General features: G+C 34.2%; 1 protein-coding gene across 1 annotated transcript in view; it reads left to right on the top strand.

The window, feature by feature from the left end:
- Nucleotides 1-25,977, top strand: part of lrmp (lymphoid-restricted membrane protein) — a 167,561-nt gene that overhangs the window by 15,113 nt on the left and 126,471 nt on the right. The window contains exons 4-6 of the mRNA XM_061984670.1: nt 10,382-10,562; nt 10,632-10,708; nt 13,537-13,612. Of these exons, the coding sequence (XP_061840654.1) occupies nt 10,382-10,562; nt 10,632-10,708; nt 13,537-13,612 (334 nt within the window). The remainder of the gene's footprint in view (nt 1-10,381; nt 10,563-10,631; nt 10,709-13,536; nt 13,613-25,977) is intronic.

The following is a 25,977-nucleotide window of genomic DNA, read 5'->3' on the forward strand; positions in this document are numbered from 1 at the left end:
ATACATTTTTTTGGTGTAGAATCTTAATGTGTGAATGTTGGACATCGTCACATTCATAATAATGTTTTTTTGTTTTGCTTAGAATCTTAATGTATGAATGTTGGACATTCACACATTGATAATAATAATAATAATAAATAGATGATTTTTGGTGTAGAGTCTTGTGTGTGAATGTTGGACATTCTCACAATAATAATAATAATAAACTTTTTTTTTTGGTGTAGAATCTTAATGTATGAATGTTGGACATTCACACATTCATAATGGTTTTTTTTGGTATAAAATCTTAATGTACGAATGTTGGACATTTACACATTGATAATAATAATATTACTTTTTTTGGTGTAGAATCTTATGTGTGAATGTTGGACATTCTCACAATAATAATGATAATAATAAATGATTTTTTTTGCTGTAGAATCTTAATGTATGAATGTTGGACATTCACACAATAATAATAATAAAAAACATGATTTTTTTTTTTTGGTGTAGAATCTTAATGTATGAATGTTGGACATTCACTCATTGATAATAATAATAATAAAACTAATAAATAGATGATTTTTTGGTGTATAATCTTGTGTGACTGTTGGACATTCTCATAATAATAATTATAAATAGATTATTTTTTGGTGTAGAATCTTGTGTGAATGTTGGGCATTCTCATAATAATAAATTGATTATTTTTGGTGTAGAATCTTGTGTGTGAATTTTGGACATTCTCAAAATAATAATAATAATACATTTTTTTGGTGTAGAATCTTAATGTGTGAATGTTGGACATCGTCACATTCATAATGTTTTTTTGTTTTGCTTAGAATCTTAATGTATGAATGTTGTACATTCACACATTGATAATAATAAAAATAGATGATTTTTGGTGTAGAATCTTATGTGTGAATGTTGGACATTCTCACAATAATAATAATTAATAGATGTGTAGGACATTCATAATAATAATAATAAATAGATGCTTTTTTGTGTAGAATCTTAATGTATGAATGTTGGACATTCACACAATAATAATAAATTTAAAAAAATAGATGATTTTTTTGGTGAATCTTGTGTGTGAATGTTGAACATTCTCACAATAATAATAATAAAAAACATGATTTTTTTTTTTTGGTGTAGAATCTTAATGTATGAATGTTGGACATTCACTCATTGATAATAATAATAATAATAAAACTAATAAATAGATGATTTTTTGGTGTATAATCTTGTGTAGACATTCTCATAATAATAATTATAAATAGATAATTTTTTGGTGTAGAATCTTATGTGTGAATGTTGGGCATTCTCATAATAATAAGTTGATTATTTTTGGTGTAGAATCTTGTGTGTGAATTTTGGACATTCTCAAAATAATAATACATTTTTTTGGTGTAGAATCTTAATGTGTGAATGTTGGACATAGTCACATTCATAATGTTTTTTTGTTTTGCTTAGAATCTTAATGTATGAATGTTGGACATTCACATATTGATAATAATAATAATAAATAGATGATTTTTGGTGTAGAGTCTTGTGTGTGAATGTTGGACATTCTCACAATAATAATAATAAACTATTTTTTTGGTGTAGAATCTTAATGTATGAATGTTGGACATTCACACATTCATAATGTTTTTTTTTGGTATAAAATCTTAATGTACGAATGTTGGACATTTACACATTGATAATAATAATATTACTTTTTTTGGTGTAGAATCTTATGTGTGAATGTTGGACATTCTCACAATAATAATGATAATAATAAATGATTTTTTTGCTGTAGAATCTTAATGTATGAATGTTGGACATTCACACAATAATAATAATAAAAAAAATAGATGATTTTTTTTGGTGAATCTTGTGTGTGAATGTTGAACATTCTCACAATAATAATAATAATAATAGATGATTTTTTGGTGTAGAATCTTAATGTATGAATGTTGGACATTCACACATTGATAATAATAGTAATAATAAATAGATGATTTTTGGTGTAGAGTCTTGTGTGTGAATGTTGGACATTCTCACAATAATAATAATAATTTTAAACTATTTTTTTTTGGTGTAGAATCTTAATGTATGAATGTTGGACATTCACACATTCATAATAAATGTTTTTTTTGGTGTAAAATCTTAATGTACGAATGTTGGACATTTACACATTGATAATAATACTTTTTTTGGTGTAGAATCTTATGTGTGAATGTTGGACATTCTCACAATAATAATAATAATAAATGATTTTTTTGCTGTAGAATCTTAATGTATGAATGTTGGACATTCACACAATAATAATAATAAAAAAATTATTTTTTTTGGTGAATCTTGTGTGTGAATGTTGAACATTCTCACAATAATAATAATTAAAAAAATATTTTTTTTTTTTGGTGTAGAATCTTAATGTATGAATGTTGGACATTCACTCATTGATAATAATAATAATCAAACTAATAAATAGATGATTTTTTGGTGTATAATCTTGTGTGACTGTTGGACATTCTCATAATAATAATTATAAATAGATTATTTTTTGGTGTAGAATCTTATGTGTGAATGTTGGACATTCTCACAATAATAATGATAATAATAAATTATTTTTTTGCTGTAGAATCTTAATGTATGAATGTTGGACATTCACACAATAATAATAATAAAAAAAATAGATGATTTTTTTGGTGAATCTTGTGTGTGAATGTTGAACATTCTCACAATAATAATAATAAAAAACATGATTTTTTTTGGTGTAGAATCTTAATGTATGAATGTTGGACATTCACTCATTGATAATAATAATAATACAACTAATAAATAGATGATTTTTTGGTGTATAATCTTGTGTGACTGTTGGACATTCTCATAATAATAATTATAAATAGATTATTTTTTGGTGTAGAATCTTATGTGTGAATGTTGGGCATTCGCATAATAATAAATTGATTATTTTTGGTGTAGAATCTTGTGTGTGAATTTTGGACATTCTCAAAATAATAATAATACATTTTTTTGGTGTAGAATCTTAATGTGTGAATGTTGGACATCGTCACATTCATAATGTTTTTTTGTTTTGCTTAGAATCTTAATGTATGGACATTAGTATGATGATAAATTGATTATTTTTGGTGTAGAATCTTAATGTATGAATGTTGGACATTCACACATTGATAATAATAATAATAATAAATAGATGATTTTTGGTGTAGAGTCTTGTGTGTGAATGTTGGACATTCTCACAATAATAATAATAAACTATTTTTTTTTGGTGTAGAATCTTAATGTATGAATGTTGGACATTCACACATTCATAATGTTTTTTTTTTGGTATAAAATCTTAATGTACGAATGTTGGACATTTACACATTGATAATAATAATATTACTTTTTTTGGTGTAGAATCTTATGTGTGAATGTTGGACATTCTCACAATAATGATAATAATAAATGATTTTTTTGCTGTAGAATCTTAATGTATGAATGTTGGACATTCACACAATAATAATAATAATAAAAATAGATGATTTTTTTTGGTGAATCTTGTGTGTGAATGTTGAACATTCTCACAATAATAATAATAATAATAGATGATTTTTTGGTGTAGAATCTTAATGTATGAATGTTGGACATTCACACATTGATAATAATAATAATAATAAATAGATGATTTTTGGTGTAGAGTCTTGTGTGTGAATGTTGGACATTCTCACAATAATAATAATAATTTTAAACTATTTTTTTTTGGTGTAGAATCTTAATGTATGAATGTTGGACATTCACACATTCATAATAAATGTTTTTTTTGGTGTAAAATCTTAATGTACGAATGTTGGACATTTACACATTGATAATAATACTTTTTTTGGTGTAGAATCTTATGTGTGAATGTTGGACATTCTCACAATAATAATGATAATAATAAATGATTTTTTTGCTGTAGAATCTTAATGTATGAATGTTGGACATTCACACAATAATAATAATTTAAAAAATGATTTTTTTTTTTTTGGTGAATCTTGTGTGTGAATGTTGAACATTCTCACAATAATAATAATAAAAAACATGATTTCTTTTGGTGTAGAATCTTAATGTATGAATGTTGGACATTCACTCATTGATAATAATAATAATAAAACTAATAAATAGATGATTTTTTGGTGTATAATCTCCTGTGACTGTTGGACATTCTCATAATAATAATTATAAATAGATTATTTTTTGGTGTAGAATCTTATGTGTGAATGTTGGGCATTCTCATAATAATAAATTGATTATTTTTGGTGTAGAATCTTGTGTGTGAATTTTGGACATTCTCAAAATAATAATAATAAATTTTTTTGGTGTAGAATCTTAATGTATGAATGTTGGACATTCACACAATAATAATAATAAAAAAATAGATGATTTTTTTGGTGAATCTTGTGTGTGAATGTTGAACATTCTCACAATAATAATAATAAAAAACATGATTTTTTTTTTGGTGTAGAATCTTAATGTACGAATGTTGGACATTCACTCATTGATAATAATAATAATAAAACTAATAAATAGATGATTTTTTTGGTGTATAATCTTGTGTGACTGTTGGACATTCTCATAATAATAATTATAAATAGATTATTTTTTGGTGTAGAATCTTATGTGTGAATGTTGGGCATTCTCATAATAATAAATTGATTATTTTTGGTGTAGAATCTTGTGTGTGAATTTTGGACATTCTCAAAATAATAATAATACATTTTTTTGGTGTAGAATCTTAATGTGTGAATGTTGGACATCGACACATTCATAATGTTTTTTTGTTTTGCTTAGAATCTTAATGTATGAATGTTGGACATTCACACATTGATAATAATAATAATAAAAAAATAGATGATTTTTGGTGTAGAATCTTATGTGTGAATGTTGGACATTCTCACAATAATAATAATTAATAGATGTGTAGGACATTCATAATAATAATAATAATAAATAGATGCTTTTTTTTGGTGTAGAATCTTAATTATTGTGACAATGTCCAACATTCACACATAAGATTCTACACCAAAAAAGTAATCTATTATTATTATTATCAATGTGAGCATGTCCAAAATTCACACATTGATAATAATAATAATAGATTATTTTTGGTGTAGAGTCTTGTGTGTGAATGTTGGACATTCTCACAATAATAATAATAATAATAAACTTTTTTTTTTTTGGTGTAGAATCTTAATGTATGAATGTTGGACATTCACCCATTCATAATGTTTTTTTTTGGTATAAAATCTTAATGTACTAATGTTGGACATTTACACATTGATAATAATAATATTACTTTTTTTGGTGTAGAATCTTATGTATGAATGTTGGACATTCACACAATAACAATAATAAAAAAAATAGATGATTTTTTTGGTGAATCTTGTGTGTGAATGTTGAACATTCTCACAATAATAATAATAAAAAACATGATTTTTTTTTTGGTGTAGAATCTTAATGTATGAATGTTGGACATTCACTCATTGATAATAATAATAATAATAATAAAACTAATAAATAGATGATTTTTTGGTGTATAATCTTGTGTGACTGTTGGGCATTCTCATAATAATAAATTGATTATTTTTGGTGTAGAATCTTGTGTGTGAATTTTGGACATTCTCAAAATAATAATAATAATACATTTTTTTGGTGTAGAATCTTAATGTGTGAATGTTGGACATCGTCACATTCATAATGTTTTTTTGATTTGCTTAGAATCTTAATGTATGAATGTTGGACATTCACACATTGATAATAATAATAATAATAAAAAATAGATGATTTTTGGTGTAGAATCTTATGTGTGAACGTTGGACATTCTCACAATAATAATAATTAATAGATGTGTAGGACATTCATAATAATAATAATAATAATAATAATAATAAATAGATGCTTTTTTTTGGTGTAGAATCTTAATGTATGAATGTTGGACATTCACACATTGATAATAATAATAATAATAATAGATGCTTTTTGGTGTAGAGTCTTGTGTGTGAATGTTGGACATTCTCACAATAATAATAATAAACTATTTTTTTTTTGGTGTAGAATCTTAATGTATGAATGTTGGACATTCACACATTCATAATGTTTTTTTTGGGTATAAAATCTTAATGTACGAATGTTGGACATTTACACATTGATAATAATACTTTTTTTGGTGTAGAATCTTATGTGTGAATGTTGGACTTTCTCACAATAATAATAATAATAAATTATTTTTTTGCTGTAGAATCTTAATGTATGAATGTTGGACATTCACACAATAATAATAATAAAAAAATAGATGATTTTTTTGGTGAATCTTGTGTGTGAATGTTGAACATTCTCACAATAATAATAATAATAATAAAAAACATATTTTTTTGGGTGTAGAATCTTAATGTATGAATGTTGGACATTCACTCATTGATAATAATAATAATAAAACTAATAAATAGATGATTTTTTGGTGTATAATCTTGTGTGACTGTTGGACATTCTCATAATAAGTTTATAAATAGATTATTCTTTTGGTGTAGAATCTTATGTGTGAATGTTGGGCATTCTCATAATAATAAATTGATTATTTTTGGTGTAGAATCTTGTGTGTGAATGTTGGACATTCTCACAATAATAATAATTAATAGATGTGTAGGACATTCATAATAATAATAATAATAATAATAATAAATAGATGCTTTTTTTTGGTGTAGAATCTTAATGTATGAATGTTGGACATTCACACATTGATAATAATAATAATAAATAGATGATTTTTGGTGTAGAGTCTTGTGTGTGAATGTTGGACATTCTCACAATAATAATAATAAAAAAACATGATTTTTTTTGGTGTAGAATCTTAATGTATGAATGTTGGACATTCACTCATTGATAATAATAATAATAAAACTAATAAATAGATGATATTTTGGTGTATAATCTTGTGTGACTGTTGGACATTCTCATAATAATAATTATAAATAGATTATTTTTTTGGTGTAGAATCTTATGTGTGAATGTTGGGCATTCTCATAATAATAAATTGATTATTTTTGGTGTAGAATCTTGTGTGTGAATTTTGGACATTCTCAAAATAATAAATTTTTTTGGTGTAGAATCTTAATGTGTGAATGTTGGACATCGTCACATTCATAATAATGTTTTTTTGTTTTGCTTAGAATCTTAATGTACGAATGTTGGACATTTACACATTGATAATAATAATATTACTTTTTTTGGTGTAGAATCTTGTGTGAATGTTGGACATTCTCACAATAATAATGATAATAATAAATGATTTTTTTGCTGTAGAATCTTAATGTATGAATGTTGGACATTCACACAATAATAATAATAAAAAAATAGATGATTTTTTTTGGTGAATCTTGTGTGTGAATGTTGAACATTCTCACAATAATAAAAAAAAATGTTTTGTTTTTTTTGGTGTAGAATCTTAATGTATGAATGTTGGACATTCACTCATTGATAATAATAATAATAAAACTAATAAATAGATGATTTTTTGGTGTATAATCTTGTGTGACTGTTGGATATTCTCATAATAATAATTATAAATAGATTATTTTTTGGTGTAGAATCTTATGTGTGAATGTTGGACGTTCTCACAATAATAATGATAATAATAAATGATTTTTTTGCTGTAGAATCTTAATGTATGAATGTTGGACATTCACACAATAATAATAATAAAAAAATAGATGATTTTTTTGGTGAATCTTGTGTGTGAATGTTGAACATTCTCACAATAATAATCAAAAACATGATTTTTTTGGTGTAGAATCTTAATGTATGAATGTTGGACATTCACTCATTGATAATAATAATAATAAAACTAATAAATAGATGATTTTTTTGGTGTATAATCTTGTGTGACTGTTGGACATTCTCATAATAATAATTATAAATAGATTATTTTTTGGTGTAGAATCTTGTGTGTGAATTTTGGACATTCTCAAAATAACACATTTTTTTGGTGTAGAATCTTAATGTGTGAATGTTGGACATCGTCACATTCATAATAATGTTTTTTTGTTTTGCTTAGAATCTCAATGTATGAATGTTGGACATTCACACATTGATAATAATAATAATAAAAAATAGATGATTTTTGGTGTAGAATTCTATGTGTGAATGTTGGACATTCTCACAATAATAATAATTAATAGATGTGTAGGACATTCATAATAATAATAATAATAATAATAAATAGATGCTTTTTTTGGTGTAGAATCTTAATGTATGAATGTTGGACATTCACACATTGATAATAATAATAATAATAAATAGATGATTTTTGGTGTAGAGTCTTGTGTGTGAATGTTGGACATTCTCAATAATAATAAACTTTTTTTTTTGGTGTAGAATCTTAATGTATGAATGTTGGACATTCACACATTCATAATGTTTTTTTTTGGTATAAAATCTTAATGTACGAATGTTGGACATTTACACATTGATAATAATAATAATACTTTTTTTGGTGTAGAATCTTATGTGTGAATGTTGGACATTCTCACAATAATAATAATTGATTTTTTTGCTGTAGAATCTTAATGTATGAATGTTGGACATTCACACAATAATAATAATAAAAAAATAGATGATTTTTTTGGTGAATCTTGTGTGTGAATGTTGAACATTCTCACAATAATAATAATAAAAAACATGATTTTTTTTTTGGTGTAGAATCTTAATGTATGAATGTTGGACATTCACTCATTGATAATAATAATAATAATAAAACTAATAAATAGATGATTTTTTGGTGTATAATCTTGTGTGACTGTTGGACATTCTCATAATAATAATTATAAATAGATTATTTTTTGGTGTAGAATCTTATGTGTGAATGTTGGGCATTCTCATAATAATAAATTGATTATTTTTGGTGTAGAATCTTGTGTGTGAATTTTGGAGATTCTCAAAATAATAATAAATGTTTTTGGTGTAGAATCTTAATGTATGAATGTTGGACATTCACACATTCATAATAAATGTTTTTTTTGGTGTAAAATCTTAATGTACGAATGTTGGACATTTACACATTGATAATAATAATACTTTTTTTGGTGTAGAATCTTGTGTGAATGTTGGACATTCTCACAATAATAATAATAATAAATGATTTCTTTGCTGTAGAATCTTAATGTATGAATGTTGGACATTCACACAATAATAATAATTTAAAAAATGATTTTTTTTTTGGTGAATCTTGTGTGTGAATGTTGAACATTCTCACAATAATAATAAAAAACATGATTTTTTTTGGTGTAGAATCTTAATGTATGAATGTTGGACATTCACTCATTGATAATAATAATAATAAAACTAATAAATAGATGATTTTTTTGGTGTATAATCTTGTGTGACTGTTGGACATTCTCATAATAATAATTATAAATAGATTATTTTTTGGTGTAGAATCTTAATGTATGAATGTTGGACATTCACACATTCATAATGTTTTTTTTGGTATAAAATCTTAATGTACGAATGTTGGACATTTACACATTGATAATAATAATATTACTTTTTTTGGTGTAGAATCTTATGTGTGAATGTTGGACATTCTCACAATAATAATAATGTTTTTTTGTTTTGCTTAGAATCTTAATGTATGAATGTTGGACATTCACACATTGATAATAATAATAATAAAAAATAGATGATTTTTGGTGTAGAATCTTATGTGTGAATGTTGGGCATTCTCATAATAATAAATTGATTCTTTTTGGTGTAGAATCTTGTGTGTGAATTTTGGACATTCTCAAAATAATAATAATACAATTTTTTGGTGTAGAATCTTAATGTGTGAATGTTGGACATCGTCACATTCATAATAATGTTTTTTGTTTTGCTTAGAATCTTAATGTATGAATGTTGGACATTCACACATTGATGATAATAATAATAATAAAAAATAGATGATTTTTGGTGTAGAATCTTATGTGTGAATGTTGGACATTCTCACAATAATAATAATTAATAGATGTGTAGGACATTCATAATAATAATAATAATAATAATAATAATAATAAATAGATGCTTTTTTTGGTGTAGAATCTTAATTATTGTGACAATGTCCAACATTCACACATAAGATTCTACACCAAAAAAGTAATCTATTATTATTATTATCAATGTGAGCATGTCCAAAATTCACACATTGATAATAATAACAACAATAATAAGTTCTGCATATCCCACATTTCTCATTAAAGTAGAAGCATTCCAACATCCACACCCTCCACTCACCCTGCACATTCAAGCAGTTCAGGTCCACTCAGGTGTACCGGCGGCTGGCGTACGAAGAAAGGACATCCAGAGTTAGAAATAATAGTAATACATGAAGCCCTCTGTTGTCCAGGCAAGGTGTACGTGTCTCACATCGTGGACTACCTGCGACACACCACCAGCCGCCACCCTGAGGACAGTGGACTGGAGGATCTCTGCAACATGCTGGACCCCGAGCGCAAAGATGTCTCCATCGACCTGGACACCTACCACGCCATCATGAGGGAGTGGATAGATGACTGCCGCAACAACGGGTATTGGGGTGGAACATTTACTTAGAAAATGGACTACTCTTCAAAGTTTGTGTTCTTTGTGCATCCTAGGGAAGAAGAAGAAGAAGAAGCAGCAGAAGAAGAAGATGTTACCCGGGACTCCATCAAACTGAGGGACACTCTTTCTGGTGGGTGTCTGTGTACTGTATGTATGTATGTATATATGTATGTATATATATCTGTATATATGTATACATATGTATATAGTCCTGGTCAAATGTACATAGACTTGTAAAGAACATCATGTCATGGCTGTCTGGACTTTACAATCATTTCTACAACTCTTATTTTTTTGTGATGTAGTGATCGGAGCACATACTTGTTGCTCACAAAAAACATTCATGAACTTTGCTTCTTTTATGAATTTATTATGGGTCTACTGAAAATGTGAGGGTCAAAAGTATACATACAGCAATGTTAATATTTGCTTACATGTCCCTTGGCAAGTTTACCTGCAATAAGGCGCTTTTGGTAGCCATCCACAAGCTTCTGCTTGACCACTTGACCACTAAATTGCTGCAGTTCAGCTAAATGTGTTGACATGGACTTGTTTCTTCAGCATTGTCCACACCTTTAAGTCAGGACTTTGGGAAGGCCATTCTAAAACCTTCATTGTAGCCTGATTTAGCCAGAGGTGGGTAGTAACGCGCTACATTTACTCCGTTACATCTACTTGAGTAACTTTTGGGATAAATTGTACTTCTAAGAGTAGTTTTAATGCAACATACTTTTACTTTTACTTGAGTATATTTATAGAGAAGAAACGCTACTTTTACTCCGCTACTTTTATCTACATTCAGCTCGCTACTCGCTACTAATTTTTATCGATCTGTTAATGCACGCTTTGTTTGTTTTGGTCTGTCAGACAGACCTTCAAAGTGCCTGCGTTACTGGTGACGTTTCACTCCGTTCCACCAATAAAATGCAGTCACTAGTGACGTTTGACTCCGTTCCACCAATCAAATGCAGTCACTGGTGACGTTGGACCAATCAAACAGAGCCAGGCGGTCACATGACCTGACTTAAACAAGTTGAAAAACTTATTGGGGTGTTACCATTTAGTGGTCAATTGTACGGAATATGTACTGTACTGTGCAATCTAATAATACAAGTTTCAATCAATCAATCAAAAGTGTGAAGGAAAAAAGACACTTTTTTTATTTCAAACGTACATCCCGTGACAAGCCTAAAGACTGACTGCACAGTTCCTGTCTTCACAATAAAAGTGCTGCTCCTCGCGCCTGCGCTTTCAAAATAAGAGTCTCCGAAAGCCAGCGCAAACAAGCTAGCAAGCTACGGAATTTGCCGCCAATGTATTTCTTGTAAAGTGTGTGAAAACGAATATGGAAGCTGGACAAATAAGATACCAAAAACCAACCACTTTCATGTGGTATTAGACAGAAAGGAGGAACTTTTTTTCTCCTGCATTTGAAAACGTGGACGTTAAGCACTGCTGTCTGATTACAATCAATGCAAGTCATCAGAATCAGGTAATACACCAACTTATATTCTTGTCAACATGAAAGAAAGGAATCTATATGTGTTAAACATGCATGTATATTCATTAAAACACCTTTAACATGTAAACAAAAACGGCAAAATAAATAAATATAAATGATATACTGTATATATCAATGTATGTGTATATATGTATATATATATATATATATATATATATATATATGTATGTGTATGTTACTCATCAGTTACTCAGTACTTGAGTAGTTTTTTCACAACATACTTTTTACTTTTACTCAAGTAAATATTTGGGTGACTACTCATTACTTTTACTTGAGTAATAAATCTCTAAAGTAACGGTACTCTTACTTGAGTACAATTTCTGGCTACTCTACCCACCTCTGGATTTAGCCATTCCTTTACCACTTTTGACTTGTGTTTGGGGTCATTGTCCTGTTGGAACACCCAACTGCACCCAAGACCCAACCTCCAGGCTGATGATTTTAGCTTGTCCTGAAGAATTTGGAGGTAATCCTCCTTTTCATTGTCCCATTTACCCTCTGTAGGAATGGTGTTCCTGGGATTAAAGGCCTCACCTTTTCTCCTCCAAACATATTGCTGGGTATTGTGGCCAAACAGCTCCATTTTTGTTTCATCTGACCACAGAACTTTCCTCCAGAATGTCTTATCTTTGTCCATGTGATGTCAGATGAAACAAAAATGGAGCTGTTTGGCCACAATACCCAGCAATATGTTTGGAGGAGAAAAGGTGAGGCCTTTAATCCCAGGAACACCACCCTACCGTCAAGCATGGTGGTGGTAGCATTATGCTCTGGGCCTGTTTTGCTGCCAATGGAACTGCTGCTTTAAATGGGACAATGAAAAAGGAGGATTAGCTCCAAATTGTTCAGGACAAGCTAAAATCATCAGCTCGGAGGTTGGGTCTTGGGCGCAGTTGGGTGTTCCAACAGGACAATGACCCCAAACACACCTCAAAAGTGGTAAAGGAATGGCTAAATCAGGCTAGAATGAAGGTTTTAGAATGGCCTTCCCAAAGTCCTGACTTAAAGGTGTGGACAATGCTGAAGAAACAAGTCCATGTCAACACATTTAGCTGAACTGCAGCAATTTAGTGGTCAAGTGGTCAAGCAGAAGCTTGTGGATGGCTACCAAAAGCGCCTTATTGCAGGTCAACTTGCCAAGGGACATGTAAGCAAATATTAACATTGCTGTATGTATACTTTTGACCCTCACATTTTCAGTAGAGCCATAATAAATTCATAAAAGAAGCAAACTTCATGAATGTTTTTTGTGACCAACAAGTATGTGCTCCAATCACTACATCACAAAACAATAAGAAATGATTGTAAAGTCAAGACAGCCATGACATGATGTTCTTTACAAGTGTATGTAGACTTTTGACCACCACTGTATATATACCTACGTACATACGTGTGTGTGTATATCAAAACATCTCAATGTTGTGTTTGTGTTGTAGCCAAGAGGTCAATGATGCTCAACATGACGTCTGGAAGCTTGGAGGGGTTTGGAGGGGATGCCTCAAGAGCCGAATTGTAAGTTGCGTTCAATGGCAGTATCTCTCAGAAATGAGTACACTACTTCCATATATCTTCAGAAGGAACAATACTATGGTCCACGAAACTTGGATGTACTTTAGAGCAGCGTTTCTTAACCATAGGACCCATTTTTGGGCGGTATGAGCCTCAGTGGTACTCAATTGTAAATATGGTACCAAATCCGGTACCTTTTTTGGCACTGATCGAATCCCGCTGTTCCTACCAGTCAATCCAATGGCGCCATGTTGTTGTATTGTAGCCAAGAGGTCAATGCTGTGATTATATTATATAAATGTGATTTATATTAGCCGGACAGACCTGGCAGGCCCAAACGCATTGTGAGGGTTTGCTGGGAACGTCTGGCAGAGTCTCCTGTCAGAGAGAGTTTCAATTCCCACCTCCGGAAGAACTTTGAACATGTCACGAGGGAGGTGCTGGACATTGAGTCCGAATGGACCATGTTCCGCGCCTCTATTGTCGAGGCGGCTGATTGGAGCTGTGGCCGCAAGGTAGTTGGTGCTTGTCGTGGCGGTAATCCTAGAACCCGTTGGTGGACACCGGCGGTGAGGGATGCCGTCAAGCTGAAGAAGGAGTCCTATCGGGTTCTTTTGGCTCATAGGACTCCTGAGGCAGCGGACAAGTACCGACAGGCCAAGCGGTGTGCGGCTTCAGCGGTCGCAGAGGCAAAAACTCGGACATGGGAGGAGTTCGGTGAGGCCATGGAAAACGACTTCCGGACGGCTTCGAAGCAATTCTGGACCACCATCCGCCGCCTCAGGAAGGGAAAGCAGTGCACTATCAACACCGTGTATGGCGAGGATGGTGTTCTGCTGACCTCGACTGCGGATGTTGTGGATCGGTGGAAGGAATATTTCGAAGACCTCCTCAATCCCACCAACACGTCTTCCTATGAGGAAGCAGTGCCTGGGGAGTCTGTGGTGGGCTCTTCTATTTCTGGGGCTGAGGTTGCTGAGGTAGTTAAAAAGCTCCTCGGTGGCAAGGCCCCGGGGGTAGATGAGATCCGCCCGGAGTTCCTTAAGGCTCTGGATGCTGTGGGGCTGTCTTGGTTGACAAGACTCTGCAGCATCGCGTGGACATCGGGGGCGGTACCACTGGATTGGCAGACCGGGGTGGTGGTTCCTCTCTTTAAGAAGGGGAACCGGAGGGTGTGTTCTAACTATCGTGGGATCACACTCCTCAGCCTTCCCGGAAAGGTCTATTCAGGTGTACTGGAGAGGAGGCTACGCCGGATAGTCGAACCTCGGATTCAGGAGGAACAGTGTGGTTTTCGTCCTGGTCGTGGAACTGTGGACCAGCTCTATACTCTCGGCAGGGTCCTTGAGGGTGCATGGGAGTTTGCCCAACCAGTCTACATGTGTTTTGTGGACTTGGAGAAGGCATTCGACCGTGTCCCTCGGGAAGTCCTGTGGGGAGTGCTCAGAGAGTACGGGGTATCGGACTGTCTGATTGTGGCAGTCCGCTCCCTGTATGATCAGTGCCAGAGCTTGGTCCGCATTGCCGGTAGTAAGTCGGACACGTTTCCAGTGAGGGTTGGACTCCGCCAAGGCTGCCCTTTGTCACCGATTCTGTTCATAACTTTTATGGACAGAATTTCTAGGCGCAGTCAAGGCGTTGAGGGGATCCGGTTTGGTGGCTGCAGGATTAGGTCTCTGCTTTTTGCAGATGATGTGGTCCTGATGGCTTCATCTGGCCAGGATCTTCAGCTCTCACTGGATCGGTTCGCAGCTGAGTGTGAAGCGACTGGGATGAGAATCAGCACCTCCAAGTCCGAGTCCATGGTTCTCGCCCGGAAAAGGGTGGAGTGCCATCTCCGGGTTGGGGAGGAGATCTTGCCCCAAGTGGAGGAGTTCAAGTACCTCGGAGTCTTGTTCACGAGTGAGGGAAGAGTGGATCGTGAGATCGACAGGCGGATCGGTGCGGCGTCTTCAGTAATGCGGACGCTGTATCGATCCGTTGTGGTGAAGAAGGAGCTGAGCCGGAAGGCAAAGCTCTCAATTTACCGGTCGATCTACGTTCCCATCCTCACCTATGGTCATGAGCTTTGGGTCATGACCGAAAGGACAAGATCACGGGTACAAGCGGCCGAAATGAGTTTCCTCCGCCGAGTGGCGGGGCTCTCCCTTAGAGATAGGGTGAGAAGCTCTGCCATCCGGGAGGAGCTCAAAGTAAAGCCGCTGCTCCTCCACATCGAGAGGAGCCAGATGAGGTGGTTCGGGCATCTGGTCAGGATGCCACCCGAACGCCTCCCTAGGGAGGTGTTTAGGGCACGTCCGACCGGTAGGAGGCCGCGGGGAAGACCCAGGACACGTTGGGAAGACTATGTCTCCCGGCTGGCCTGGGAACGCCTCGGGGTCCCACAGGAAGAGCTGGACGAAGTGGCTGGGGAGAGGGAAGTCTGGGCTTCCCAGCTTAGGCTGCTGCCCCCGCGACCCGACCTCGGATAAGCGGAAGAAGATGGAGATGGAGATGGAGATTTATATTATTTATTTAACACTTAAACCTTAGACTTAGGTCAAGCTGATTAGAAAAACAAGTACTAACCAAACATACTGCGTAAGAAGGCACTCATAAATAACCGACCAAAAATGTATTTACAAACTATTATTATTATACATTTTTTCTTAACTAAACTGTCACTAAAATTACAATGCCAAGGTAAATACAGCTTCACCACGATGTGGAGGAGCAGCGGCTTTACTTTGAGCTCCTCCTGGATGACAGAGCTTCTCACCCTATCTCTAAGGGAGAGACCCACCACCCGGCGGAGGAAACTCATTTGGGCCGCTTGTACCCGTGATCTTGTCCTTTCGGTCATGGCCCAAAGCTCATGACCATAGGTGAGGATGGGAACGTAGATCGACCGGTAAATCGAGAGCTTTGCCTTCTGGCTCAGCTCCTTCTTCACCCCAACGGATCGATACAGCGTCCGCATTACTGAAGACGCCGCACCGATCCACCTGTCGATCTCACCATCCACTCTTCCCTCACTCGTGAACAAGACTCCGAGGTACTTGAACTCCTCCACTTGGGGCAGGGTCTCCTCCGCAACCCGGAGATGGCACTCCACCCTTTTCCGGGCGAGAACCATGGACTCGGACTTGGAGGTGCTGATTCTCATCCCAGTCGCTTCACACTCGGCTGCGAACCGATCCAGCGAGAGCTGAAGATCCTGGCCAGATGAAGCCATCAGGACCACATCATCTGCAAAAAGCAGAGACCTAATCCTGCAGCCACCAAACCCGATACCCTCAACGCCTTGACTGCGCCTAGAAATTCTGTTCATAAAAGTTATGAACAGAATGGGTGACAAAGGGCAGCCTTGGCGGAGTCCAACCCCAGGGCCGGCCCGTGGCATAGGCCGTATAGGCAAATGCTAAGGGCGCCGTCCATCAGGGGGCGCCATGCCAGTGCCACAAATGTTGGAGAAAAAAAAAGAGAAAAAAGTTGTTACTATTATTTCTAAATACAAAAGAATAATCTCACGTTAATTAAAATGCAAAGTAAAGCCTATTTAATAGAAATATTATTTGTTACAACATTACGCCCCCCCTCTTGCCCCCGCACGGTGCGCCCCCTCCCTTCCCGTATCATGACTCTTTTTGGACGTCACCACATCAAAAAATCAACACAAGATGTCAAAACGGCCAAAACTGTCAGGTGCCCAGGGAAGAAAAAAGAGAAAAGAAGAGGAGTAGAAACGAGAAAAGACAGAGGTAGCAGGTAGGTAACGTTAGCCTACATGAAATTATTTGTCTGTTACAGAATGTGATAGTAACCTGGCTTTTTAGCATTAAGCTAATGTTACATGATTCGGCATTTGCTAATCAATAAATAGCTAGTTCTGTTTTAACGTCGGGTTAATATTGTGGAGGGGGCTAAATTGTTATGGAAAATAATAATGTAACGTTAGGTAATTACAGTACTCCCACCTTACATTCCTCAGGGACATTTGTATTAGATCTTTTAAGCAGGTGTTTTTTGTTTACATTATTGCCTTCTGGTTAGCTAATGTTTGCCCTGCAGGTAATAGTCACTTTTCCACCCCTTTATATATTAGGTATAGTTGTAAGTAAAAAAAAAAGTCAAAGACAAAGCTATTCGGGTTCTTGTGAGTATATACACTTCACTGCCGATGTGGGGGGGCGCCACCTAAAATCTTGCCTAGGGCGCCAGATTGATTAGGGCCGGGCCTGTCCAACCCTCACTGGAAACGTGTCCGACTTACTACCGGCAATGCGGACCAAGCTCTGACACTGATCATACAGGGAGCGGACAGCCACAATCAGGCAGTCCGATACCCCATACTCTCTGAGCACTCCCCACAGGACTTCTAGAGGGACACGGTCGAATGCCTTCTCCAAGTCCACAAAACACATGTAGACTGGTTGGGCAAACTCCCATGCACCCTCAAGGACCCTGCCGAGAGTATAGAGCTGGTCCACAGTTCCACGACCAGGACGAAAACCACACTGTTTCTCCTGAATCCGAGGTTCGACTATCCGGCGTTGCCTCCTCTCCAGTACACCTGAATAGACCTTACCGGGAAGGCATTATCATTATTATTATGTATGTATTATTATTATTATTATTATTCATGCTTACCTGGAAAGAACCACAGCTCACCCACAGTCGGCAGCACTTGTGCAGCCCCGGTCTCCACTGTAAGGAGACATATTTCTTCTTGGAGGTGCGATACAAGGTGGTCTGATCCCATTCCTGTGGTGATGATTCCATTCAGAATCATCACTTCAACACGATTCATGCCATGTATTATTTGGTTTATCATAATTATCATGATGAAACTTTTTCAAAACGGGTGAAAGGTTAGAAAAGCTCCTCCTGGTGGCTTTAAATGGATTTTGATCAAATAAAAAAATGTTAAATCATGAATCATTTCAGAATCATAATGAATATGAATCGCCATTAATTTGTGAATTTTTTTTTTTTTTTTTGTGTGAATCTTTAAGCACCTGATGATTCGATCCGATTCCTGTGGTGACGATTCAATTCCGAATCGATTCCCAGTACAACACGACTCGAGTCAGGCTATTTCTCGCAATGTATTTGGTATAATTGACACTTTTTCAAAGCAATTTACGAAGTTCATTATTGTAAAAAAAAAAATGCTTTAATGATTTACAAAAATCCATGAAAAAATATTTAAAGCATTTTTTTATAAGAATCAATTTGTAAATTGTTTTGAAAAAGTTTCATTCTAATATACCAAATACATTGTGAGAAGTAGTCTGACTCAAGAGTCGTGTTGAATCAAGAATCAATTCTGTATCGAGTCGTCACCCCAGGGTGCCTCAAGATTCACACCTTTAATAGGGATGCACCAAAAAAAAAAAAATCCATTCACATCTGAATCGCGTTTGTCATTCATTTCGACTCTAAATCGATTAATGATTTACAAAAATCCATGAAAAAAAAATGTAATCGATTTAGAGACGAAATGGATGAGAATCGCGATTCAGATGTGAATCTCATTATTTTTTTATTTTCTTTGGTGCCTCGCTATTAAGGGTGTGAATATTTAGGCACCCAACGATTTGATTCCTGGGGTGATGATTCGATACAAAATAGATTCTCGATTCAACACGACTCTCGAGTCAGACTACTTCTCACATTGTATTTGGTATATTAGTTAGAATGAAACTTTTTCAAAGCAATTTACAAAGTTGATTCTTATAAAAAAAATAGTTTTAAATATTTTTTTTATTGGATTTTTGTAAATCATTAATCTAGAATTGGAATGAATGACAATTGTGATTCAGATGGGAATCAAATTTTCATTTTTTTTGGTGCATACTTATTAAGGGTGGGAATCTTTAGACTTCTAACGATTCGATTCCTGTGGTGATGATTCAAGACAAAATTGATTCTCGATTTAGTATATTAATTATAATGAAACTTTTTCAAAACAGGTCAGAAAAGCTCCTTCCGGGGGTGATCAAGGGTGATGGGTCAAATGCAGAGAATAATCTCGCCACACCTAGTGTGTGTGTGACAATCATTGGTACTTTAACTTTTTAACTTTTTTGTAGAAGCCCTAAAAACCTCTTTGTAAAGTTTGATTTTTGCATTTTTTTTTTAAATATTTTTTAATTGTTCTTTGTACATAAATTCATGGCTTTCAATCTGGATGAATAAGAATTGCGATTCAGATATGAGTCTTTTTTGTAGAATCAATTCCCATTTAAACACGATTCTCGATTAAAACCGATTCTCGCAATTATTTGGTATAATTATGACACTTTTTCAAAACAATTTACAGGTCTGAAAAGCTCCCACTGATTGCATGGATATCGCCTAAAATGTATTTTTTAAAATTGATTCTTATTAAAAAGATAATTGCTTTTAATATTTTTATAATGGATTTTTGTGAATCATTAATTGATTTAGAATTGGAATGAATAAGGATCGCAATTCAGATCGACATGTGAATAATATGCATACAGTCTATTATACAGCATTATTCGCATATGAATAATCTAAATACAGTCTATTATACAGCATTATTCACATGTGATTAATCTAAATAGTCTATTATACAGCATTATTCACATGTGAATAATCTAAATACAGTCTATTATACAGCATTATTCACATGTGAATAATATAAATACAATCTATTATACAGCATTATTCACATGTGAATAATATAGTCTATACAGCATTATTCACATGTGAATAATATAAATACAGTCTTATACAGCATTATTCACATGTGAATAATATAGTCTATTATACAGCATTATGCACATGTGAATAATATAAAAAGTCTATTATACAGCATTATTCACATGTGAATAATATAAATACAGTCTATTATACAGCATTATTCACATGTAAATAATCTAAATACAGTCTATTATACAGCATTATTTACATGTGAATAATCTAAATACAATCTATTATACAGCATTATTCACATGTGAATAATATAGTCTATACAGCATTATTCACATGTGAATAATATAAATACAGTCTTATACAGCATTATTCACATGTGAATAGTACAGTCTATTATACAGCGTTATTCACATGTGAATAATCTAAATACAGTCTATTATACAGCATCATTTACATGTGAATAATCTAAATACAATCTATTATACAGCATTATTCACATGTGAATAATAGTCTATACAGCATTATTCACATGTGAATAATATAAATAGTCTTATACAGCATTATTCACATGTGAATAATACAGTCTATTATACAGCATTATTCACATGTGAATAATATAAATACAGTCTATTATACAGCATTATTCACATGTGAATAATATAAATACAATCTATTATACAGCATTATTCACATGTGAATAATATAGTCTATACAGCATTATTCACATGTGAATAATATAAATACAGTCTTATACAGCATTATTCACATGTGAATAATATAGTCTATTATACAGCATTATTCACATGTGAATAATATGAATACAGTCTATTATACAGCATTATTCACATGTGAATAATCTAAATACAGTCTATTATACAGCATTATTCACATGTGAATCTAAATACAGTCTATTATACAGCATTATTCACATGTGAATAATCTAAATACAATCTATTATACAGCATTATTAACATATGAATAATATTAATACAGTCTTATACAACATTATTCACATGTGAATAATATAGTCTATTATACAGCATTATTCACATGTGAATAATCTAAATACAGTCTATTATACAGCATTATTCACATGTGAATAATATAAAAAAAGTCTATTATACAGCATTATTCACATGTGAATAATATAGTCTATTATACAGCATTATTCACATGTGAATTATATAAATACAGTCTATTAAACAGCATTATTCATATGAGAATAATATAAATACAGTCTGTTATACAGCATTATTCACATGTGAATAATATAAATACAGTCTGTTATACAACATTATCCACATGTGAATAACATAAATACAGTCTATTATACAGCATTATTCACATGTGAATAATATAAATAGTCTATTATACAGCATTATTCACATGTGAATAATATAAATACTGTCTATTATATAGCATTATAGACTTCTCCTCTCTGACACCACCGCCAGAGAGTCTAGCTCCTTCCTTACCAGCTTGCCCAGCCTGTTTGCGTCTTTAGGCACCTAACAATTTGATCAGATTCCGATTCTTGGGGTGATGATTCGATACAGAATTGATTCTCCATTCAGACTACTTCTCGCAATGTATTAGGTATATTAATTATAATGGAACTTTTTCAAAACAGGTGACATGTTAGTAAAGCTCATTCTGGTTGCATGGAGAAGCCCTAAAAACCTATTTGTAAAAAAAAAAAAAAAAAAATTATAAATATTTTTTTTAATTGATCTTTGAAAAATCATGAATTAATTTACAATCAGGATGAATAAGAATAGTGATTTTTTTTTTTTATTGTGCAACCCATTTAGGGGTAGGGTTGCAAAATTCCGGGAATATTCAAAGTTGGAAACTTTCCATGGGAATTAGTGGGAAATTCATGGGAATAAACATTGAATGCAACATGCTAGATCTTGCAGCATGATTGTTAGCTAAAACAACCTGATTTCATGCAAATTCAGTTGAATTTCAACCCCTCACTGTGCATTCCTCCATCACATTCACAGATAATTATCAGCATGCAACACACTACAGCAGGGCCACACTAGTATTTGAGCCCAAGGACTGGTAAGTGTTGACGATATTACTGGGGTAAATATATTTGATGTATGGTATTTAAGTGTAATAGCTTGTTACTGTATGACTGTAGACTACTCCAGCAGACTTCCACTCAAGCTAGCTAGCTGTTCCTGTACTTGTTCAATGATTTAGGGGCCAATATCTCTAGCTAGCTAGGTTTATGTACCACCACAGTCTCATAATGAACCCAAAATATTTCTCCGTTAGCCGTGATGCTAATTTTCTCTTTGTTAAATCCCATTAATTTATGCTAACATTAGCGGTCCGAATTGACCTTTTTTGTGATGTGTAAAGTTCAACTATCAACTACTAAATCAAAAGTTGTAGTTTCCTCTGCCTTCTGTTCTGCTAGCCATTCTGTTGTCATACAAGAATGTAGCTTATAGTTTGATTTAGCATGCCGATTGACTGTTCATTTATTCATCTAGCCTATTTCTATTCATTCGTCCATCAGTAACATATTTTTAAAGACTACTCCAATTGTTCAGCTGACTATTTATATCTGTGTGTGGCATTGCATTAGTCTTTTACAAGAATAAATGGAAAAAGAGGCTTGAGAAGCTTAACTAAATGCTTTCATTTTACATTTTGGATGGGACTTTTTGTTTTTTTAAAGTTTAAGTTCTGCTCACAAAAATACATTTGTATTACAAATGTTTGTATGCTTATTATGACCACAAAATGTTTATATTTATATCTGTATAAATCACCCCAAATGTCCTGTTAATTTCCATTAATTCCCATATATTCCCATTAATTCACATGGACAGTGTCCAATTTAGAATAATCAAAAAATGGTCAATATTGCCAAACTTCCCGTGATTTCCGGAAATTTACCGGAAACTTCCCACTCCTTTGCAACCCTATTTAGGGGTGTGAGTCTTTAGGACCCCCTAAAAATTTGATCAGATTCCGAATCCTGGGGTAATGTCAGGTTCAAACACCAAACTATCTATTACACAAGACAAGAAGAAGGAATCAAGCAGAGACAGAGTTGAATTTTACTCATGAGGAGAGACGTATTGGGCTGCACACTCAGTTTACAGTTTCCCCTTACGCTCTAAGGTACAGTCCCACGCGCTCTATTTATTTGGGAGGTCCCTAGTTAACAAGGTCAAGGTTCAAGGTCAAGGTTCAACTTTATTGTCCCCGCGGGGAAATTTGTCTTGGGCACAGTGCATCATTGCTTTCTTAACATACCCAAAAACAACAGAACAAAAACACAAGCACAGACACAACCACAACCATACAACTAACATTTAAACATCAGAACATGGAGCTTGATAGACATAGGTGGCACTTTGATGTAGGCATAAAATCTACAGTATGGAGATAAAGATAAAGTACCAATGTGCATTGCACTAGAGCTCATGGATAAAGTGCTGTGTGCTAAAGTGCTTAGTTCTAAAGTGCTATGTGCTAAAGTGCTATGTGCTAAAAAAGTGCTAACCTATGTATTAAAATTCTATTGCACATTGTTGGTCAGCTTAATGGAGGCTGGAACAAATGATAATTTAAGGCGGTTAGATTTGCATAGTGGGACCCGGAGTCTTCTCCCTGATGGCAGGGTTCCATATTCAGGAAAGAGTGGGTGTTGTGAGTTGGAAATAATTTTCTTAGCTTTTTTCCTAACTGCCTGCTCATAGATGCTCTGTATAGGCTCATATTCTTTCCTCCCTACGATTTTCATTGCCGTTTTATGCATGCCGGCCAGTTTGCTTTTTAGCTTAACGGTTAGGTTGCCAAACCATGAGGTGATCCCGTATCTAATGATGCTCTCTAACATCACTGAGGCTGCAAGCAGCTCCCAGTAGACACAATACATGATTATTCAGAACGGAAATGTGCTGACACTCGTGATTTCGCCCTGTCTCCGTCCTGTCCGCGCCGAGGTACTCGATGTCCGTCTGGAAACAAACTGCTGACAAGAGAAAACTTCGCAAAGCAAGACGACAAGTTGTGTCTTTGCACAGATAGAAAAGTACAACTTCAGCACAATTAATAATAACTATAGCAACGGCCTTTAAGCATAAGAGTTGTGTGATAACTTATGCATAATTATTCTAACAGGTAATGATTCGATTCAAATTGATTCCCGATTCAACACGATTCTCTAATCAGATTCTCAAAATTATTATTTGGTGTAATAATAAAACTTTAAAAAGAAAACCAGCGACAGGCTAGAAAAGTTCCTTCGAGTTGCATGGAAATGGCCTATTTTTTTTAAAATGAATTCCTCTTTAAATAAAATTTAAAAAAATACAAATGTTATCAATCTTTTAATTATGAATTCATTTAAAATCGGGATGAATAAGAATTAGGATTCGGATGTGAATTGATTTTATTTTATTTTTTAATTTAATTTTTTTTTTTTTTTTTGTGCACTCGTTTCTCACTATATGGACGGTACTGCTCAGTTGGTAGAGCGGCCGTGCCAGCAACTTGAGGGTTCCAGGTTCGATTCCCGCTTCTGCCATCCTAGTCATTGCCGTCGTGTCCTTGGGCAAGACACTTCACCCACCTGCTCCAAGTGCCACCCACACTGGTTTAAAATGGAACTTAGATATTGGGTTTCACTATGTAAAAGTGCTTTGAGTCACTAGAGAAAAACGCTATATAAGTATAATTCCCTTCACTTCTTAAATGGAACTTAGATATTGGGTTTCACTATTGTTGCGTCGACCAGCTCTTCCTCCCAGGGAATTTAAGTCACTGGTCGATCCCAAGTTCTTTCGATGACATATATGCTGAGTAAGAAGGACCATCAGACAGAATAGGAATATTATCAAGTTTTACTAAAGCTTCAGGAGAACCACCTAGACCAGGGGTCGGCAACCTTTACCAGTCAAAGAGCCACTTTGATCAGTTTCACAAATTATAGAAAACAATGGGAGCCGCAAATATTTTTTGAAATTTAAAATGAAATAACACTGCATACAAAGTTGTTGTTTTTTGCTTTGTGCTATGTATAAACCAGGAGTCTCAGACACGCTGCCCACACCTTAATATGGAATTTGAATGCTGGTGCGGCACGCAGGTTTTATATGAATGGCGATTGTCAATTCATATAAGATGGTACAGCAAATAGCACCCACTACAACCAGCGTGCCTGATCAGCCACACGTTGTGTGGGCTTCCGCTTGCTCACGTAAGTGACAGCAAGGCATACTTGGTCAACAACCACACAGGTTACACTGACGGTGCCGGTATAAAAAAAACTTTAACACTCTTACTAATAATGCGCCACACTGTGAACCCACACCAAGCAAGAATGACAAACACATTTCGGGAGAACATCTGCACCGTAACACAACATAAACACAACAGAACACATACCCAGAATCCCATGCAGCCCTAACTCTTCCGGGATACATTATACACCCCCGCTACCAAACCCTGCCCACCTCAACCGACGCACAGAGAGGGGGGGGGGGGGGGGGGGGGGTTGATGTGTGAGGGAGCAGGGTTGGGGTGGGGGCGGGGTTTGGTGGTAGCAGGGGTGTATAATGTAGCCCGGAAGAGTCAGGGCTGCATGGGATTCTGGGTATTTGTCCTGTTGTGTTTATGTTGTGTTACGGTGCAGATGTTCTCCCGAAATGTGTTTGTCATTCTTGTTTGGTGTGGGT

Source organism: Nerophis lumbriciformis, linkage group LG25 (assembly GCF_033978685.3).
Source record: "Nerophis lumbriciformis linkage group LG25, RoL_Nlum_v2.1, whole genome shotgun sequence".
In the NCBI taxonomy this organism is placed as follows: Eukaryota; Metazoa; Chordata; class Actinopteri; order Syngnathiformes; family Syngnathidae; genus Nerophis; species Nerophis lumbriciformis.